The sequence below is a fragment of the Eschscholzia californica genome, unplaced genomic scaffold, assembly GCF_041429995.1.
Source record: "Eschscholzia californica isolate CP2 unplaced genomic scaffold, dmEscCali1.0.p SCAF_1, whole genome shotgun sequence".
Classification (NCBI taxonomy): domain Eukaryota; kingdom Viridiplantae; phylum Streptophyta; class Magnoliopsida; order Ranunculales; family Papaveraceae; genus Eschscholzia; species Eschscholzia californica.
The window spans coordinates 17,970,809-17,976,692 of NW_028238198.1; the positions used below are offsets into that span (position 1 = coordinate 17,970,809).

The 5,884-nt window shown below is 37.5% G+C and overlaps 1 protein-coding gene across 1 annotated transcript; it reads left to right on the forward strand.

Annotated features, from left to right (window-relative positions):
- Positions 1 to 290: 290 nt before the first annotated feature.
- Positions 291 to 4,139, forward strand: LOC147564773 (uncharacterized). The gene is made up of 3 exons (XM_086638164.1): positions 291 to 2,148; positions 2,410 to 2,587; positions 2,705 to 4,139. The coding sequence occupies exons 1-3, from the start codon at positions 291 to 293 to the stop codon at positions 4,137 to 4,139; spliced, it is 3,471 nt and encodes a 1,156-aa protein (XP_086494290.1).
- Positions 4,140 to 5,884: the final 1,745 nt, after the last annotated feature.

The following is a 5,884-nucleotide window of genomic DNA, read 5'->3' on the forward strand; positions in this document are numbered from 1 at the left end:
GAAATTCGGACTAACTATGGTAACTTAATTTCTAGTCTTTTTCAGGCAAAGAGAAGTAAAATTCAGACTGATAAAGGAATCACATCGGTCATCTCCAATGTACTGTACAACGATGATCAACCTAAAGCAATACCAGGTGGGTCAGATGATCCTATTTCAGGGGGTTACTCAGATGAAGATATGCCTCTAGCGGAAGTTCGAATAAGAAAACAATTCAAAAGGACATCTAAAACCACTCATTCAGAACAGCAGGAAGAAAGGGTCACGGCAACCCAAATGCCGAATGAGCCATGAGTGTTTTGGCTTGGAATTGTCGGGGACTTGGGAACACCCCGACAAAGGATACTTTGTCTCAGTTCCTTGGTGTTACTCGACCTTTTATGGTCTTCCTCTCTGAAACTAGATTTATTAACTATAATCCTTTATTTTTATTTTCTAAACATAATCTTACTAATTATCATCATGTTCCCTCTATTGGTCGTAGCGGGGGCCTTCTCTTACATTGGTCCCCTGATTGGGATGTTTCTGTTTTATTCCACTCTAATAATTTAATTCATCTTTCTATTGTTACTCTTGATAACCCGAACCCTTGGGATATGTTTTGTATTTACGGTCCTCCTAGAGTTCAGGATTGGTCGGTTTTTTGGAGTTCGATTTTAAATAGAATCAATAATATTACTAATTCGTTTTGTTTAATTGGTGATATGAATGCTATTTCCTCTAGATCCGAAAAATTTGGAGGTTCTTCTAATATACCTTTCTTGTCGAATTTTCAGAATTTTATTCGAGACACTAATCTTATTGATCTGGGTTACAACGGACCAGCGTTCACTTGGACAAACAGTAAATCAATTCATCACTTAACAAGAGAACGTTTGGATAGGGTTCTCTGTAATGATAATTGGCTTCTCGAATTTCCAGAATCCGGATTGTTTCATTTACCAAGGTATAACAGTGACCATGCACCAATATTACTTAAAATGAAAGTACAAGGTCAAGTCCTTCATACAATTTCGAAATTCGAACTTTTTTGGACCAAACATGACGATTACGAGGCTACTTTCAAATCAGAATGGGATAAGAGTGAGGGTGATCTACCGGATAAACTCCAATCAGTTAAAAATTCAATACATTTTTGGAGTAAAAGGGCTTTTGGTTTTATTAAGAATAGATTAAAAATTCTAAGGAAAAGATTAGAAGACATTCAAAATCTTAATCCCACAGAGGATTCGTTATCTTTTGAAAGCACAATTCAGAAGCAAATCATTTTTTTGGAAGAGGTTCAGAGAACAAAAGCAGAGCAAAGGGCCAAAACAAATTGGGTTAAAAATGGGAATAGAAATACTAAGGCGTTCCACATGGCGGCAGCAATGAGAAAACAGAAAAACCAGATAAACAAGTTGTTATTGGCTAATGGTCAAAATTTAACAAATGAACAAGAAATAGCGAAGGAATTGATAGAGTTTTTTCAGAATTTATTCAGGGTTGAACAAGTCAGTCAACCACCCATTGAGATCTTGAATGCCTATAAGATACTATCGGCCACGGATCTGGACCACATCACAAGGGTCCCTACAGTCGAAGAAATTAAGGAGGTAGTGATGGAAATGGGATCGATCAAAAGCCCGGGACCAGATGGCTTACCAACTTTTATCTTTCAGAAACACTGGGACATTGTCGGAAACGAACTCGCCACATACATCCAAACGGCATTCCAATCAGGTTCAATCGATCCTTCTCTCAATCTCACTACACTTGCTTTAATTCCTAAGTGCAGAAACTCGAGTTTGGCCTCTGATTACAGACCGATTTCTCTTTGCAACTCAATATATAAATTCATCACTAAAATTATCGCAAATAGACTTCGGCCTTGTCTCGAGGACACCATTATGTGGACTCAAAATGCGTTTGTCCCTAATAGACAGATAATGGACAACATTATAGTTACTCAGGAATTGTTGCCCTCTATGAAGAATTCCAAAGCTAAGAAAGGTGCCTTCGCCCTTAAGATGGACATGGCAAAGGCTTACGACAGGGTGAATTGGGACTTTCTTCATATTGTCCTTAATCACATTGGCCTCAGTGGTCGTATTCTTCATTTAATCATGTCTTGTGTGAGCACTTCCAGATTTAAAATTAAGCTGAATGGTAATTTGGTGGGGGATTTTCAGGCCTCTAGAGGCCTGAGGCAGGGTTGTCCCCTGTCCCCCTACCTCTTTATTCTAACCTCCCAATCGCTCTCTCTCCTTATTTCTCATTATAAAAATCAGAATAGGTTTACAAGTTATAAGATCAATCAGTCCAGCCCAAGCATTTCACATCTGCTTTTTGCTGATGACTTGATCATCTTTGGAAAAGCTACTAACCAAAATTTAGATGCTATATTACATATGATGAATGAATATGCAGCTTTTTCAGGCCAAAAAGTGAACTTCGACAAGTCTTCTCTGTATTTTAGTAGTGGGGTGCCCCAATCCACAAAAACAACATTTGTCTCTCAGCTTAATGCTCCAATCATGACAGATCAATCGAAGTACCTGGGAGCATTAATCCTCAAGCAAGGAAATAGGATTAAGAGCTACCAATGGTTAGTGGATAAATTCAACAAGAATCTTTCATGTTGGAAATAAAAAATCATATCACACACAGGTAGAACTGTATTAATCAAATCCATTTTGGCTTCTTTTTGCACTTATCCATTTAGCTTCCAAATGATCCCTCATGATACTATTAAGAAGCTTGAAAGAGCAGAAAAGAGTTTCTGGTGGGATCATTCTCATGAAGCCAAGAAGATGCATTTCATCAAATGGGACATTATTTGTTCTCCTAAAAGTAAAGGTGGTCTAGGCATCAGAAATCTCCAACTAGTAAATGAATCTTTAATAGCCAAAATGACATGGAGACTGTTAACTAATTCGAATGCAATTTGGGTTCGACTCTTAAAGTCGAAATATGTGAAAAAAGATGATTTTTGGTCATCTTACAGACCCAATTCAATATCCCCTTTTTGGCAATCCATTTTGAAAACTAAATTGACCATGAGAAATAATATATTGTGGATTATAGGAGATGGATCCAATGTAAAGATTAGATCAGACCTTTGGCTAGATAAAACTCCTGTTTGTATAGTTAATATGCCTGATAACATTTTTTGGGTTTCAGATCTGATTTCTAATAGCACTAACACTTGGAATTTAGAACTTCTTAACAGATACTTTGAACAGTCTAGTGTGCAGGCTATTATGGAGATTAACATCTCTCGGACCAATCGGAATGATAAATTGGTTTGGTGTCCTACAGATAATGGAAGGTTTAACACCAAATCCTATTATTTAGAATACAAAACAAACCCTATTCTCAGCCAGGAAGCTCATAATTTTCCTTGGCATAAATTCTGGAAAATCAAAGGAATGCAGCCAAAGATACAACAATTCATTTGGAAGCTTATACATAATGGAATAGCAACTTTATATGATATAGGTAAAAGGGTTCCAGGTTTACCTCAATTTTGTTCCTTATGTAACTTAGATGAAGTGGAAACTAGAGATCACTTATTCGGATCTTGTCCGAAGTTCAGAGAATTACTCCAACTCATAGGAATCATAGACCTCCAACAAACAGGAAGTGATTTAGTCACCAATCTCAAATATTTTCTTGAACAAAAGAATAATGAGGAAAATTGGGTTTTATTTACCTCTCTTATTTGGGAGTGGTGGAAGGTTCGGAATGAGAAACATTTCCAAAATAAAGAACCTGATCTAACTCGCTGTTGGTGGAAGACGAAGGAGTTATTAAGGTACACACCTCCTTTTCTTAGTTCTAACCTTTCGATTAATCTTTCTGAATCAGATAACTGGATCCCACCCCAACAAGATCGTATAAAAATCAACTGTGATGGATCATATACTGAAAACAAAACTTCGGCGGCAGCAGTAGCTCGAGATTTCAAGGGAGAGATCATCGGAACAAGGAGTTCTTGCTTCAGACCAATTTCTCCACTACATAGCGAAACTCTAGGGTTTCGTCTGGGATGCGAGTTGGCTGAGGAATTAGGGCTTTGGGATTATATACTCGAAAGTGATTGTAAGGTTATTGTGGAGCTTCTAAATACCGTCGATTCGAGGCCCCATGGAAACTGATGGATGAGATTGAATGGATTCGTGGTAGAGTGGAGGAACGACAAGTCGAAGTGCTCTTTACTCCCCGGAATTGCAATCAGGTGGCCCATAATTTGGCCATGAACGCTTTCGTCCCTTAACTTGGTGGCTTTAGCTTTTTAGCCCTTTCTCGGTTAACTATCATAAGTTTTCTTCTTTAGTTGTAAACTTGTGAGTTTATTTATGAGATTTAATTTTCCCCAAAAAAAATATATATATTCAAATGGTAAGTGAAAACGTAATTGAAACTAATTCAAACATTCAAATCTTTTTGTTATAACCAGATGTATGACACGCTACACTTTATCGGCATCTTCCACTTTGATCCACTGTTCGGTATCCTCTTTTGCCTTAGTCTTTCAGGTTTTTGCTTCTCAGTCCGTAATAAAACATTAGTCTCGTCCGGAAGCAATCTTCTTACAAACTGTTTGCGAAGTCCTGCAAACTTCTTGCAAAGTGACTGAAACTATTTTCAAATCATTGCAACCTGTTTGCAATGATTTGTAGTAGTATTGCAATAATTTTAAAACCATTTGCACGAACTTCGTAGCAGGGCTACAAAGTGGTTTAGGATTATACATTGAAACAATCAAACTGTAATTAAAACAATAGACGTCTATTTACCTTTTGTATGTATAGAATCCTTGAAACAATAGGCACAATCAAACTGCAAAACAATTAGAAGTTCCAATTGTTTTTGTATGTATAGAATCCTTAAACCAATAACCAAATTATACTTTCAAATAATAACAGATCCTGCTTCCATTGTTTATCATCAGTAGAAATTAGAACTCAACAGAGGCAGTGGCAGTGAAGGAGACAATATGACTAAGTGAAGGAGTTAAAGGAGATGTCCTTCGACCAAGGTGACAATGCGAACAATTTGTCGGATAGGACAATTGATGTGGAAGATCATCAAGTCCGATTGATTTAGGGATCGTAGAGTTGTAGCTAGAGACCAACTACGATCGTCGAATTACGAAGTAATTCGCGGCTAACTTCGATCGGATCCTACAACGGGTTACACATAAGAGTGACAAATTGATCTAGGATATGACTAGTGGGAGTGAGATATAATCATGGGAGTGTCCCATAAACATATCTCATAGGCCTAAAAAGGAATTAGGCAAAGATAGTACAAAAGGCCAAAAACAGGGTTTTTGGGCCTAGACCGGTTCGGGTACTTCTAGGACTCGGATTGGGCTGAATTTTGGAGGGTTAGTTGCTGATATAATAAACATTATATCTGCCAATTTTCGTGGTGTTTGGGAACCTCCTCCTTAGGGAATTGAGAAAATACCAATAGTTGCTATTTTCGACTATTTCCCTAAATCTTATTCTAAAGGGTGTTTTAGGAAACCTAAAAGGAGGTGGATTCTTATTAGGGTTCTATATAAACACTCTTAGGGCAAAGAATAAGGTGTGGAATTTCTCTCTAAGCTTTCTTACTCTACCACATCAAGTAGAGAGGAGAAAGTGAGCTAATTCCCATTAACTATCAATCTAGTCAAAGAAGAAGGTGTTCTTCTTTTCCAACCACCATTGGTGTGCTAGCTATACAACAAGGTGGGAGATCAAATTGATTGCTCGTGTCCCAAGTAGAGGAGCTACACTTGAAGCTCTTGGTCTTCTTCAATCAATTCAACTAGTTCGAGGGAAAAGCGATTAAGGTAATCTACTATCTCCATTAGATTAATTACTAGTTTTGCATGTGATCCTGGGAATAC

Bases quoted from the DNA above. Each gene is read 5' to 3' on its own strand.
- LOC147564773 (XM_086638164.1), top strand. From the start codon at position 291: ATGAGTGTTTTGGCTTGGAATTGTCGGGGACTTGGGAACACCCCGACA. The intron at 2,149-2,409 runs GTAATTTGGTGG...ATGAATATGCAG, and splicing joins ATTTAAAATTAAGCTGAATG to CTTTTTCAGGCCAAAAAGTG. The intron at 2,588-2,704 runs GTTAGTGGATAA...TTATCCATTTAG, and splicing joins AGGATTAAGAGCTACCAATG to CTTCCAAATGATCCCTCATG.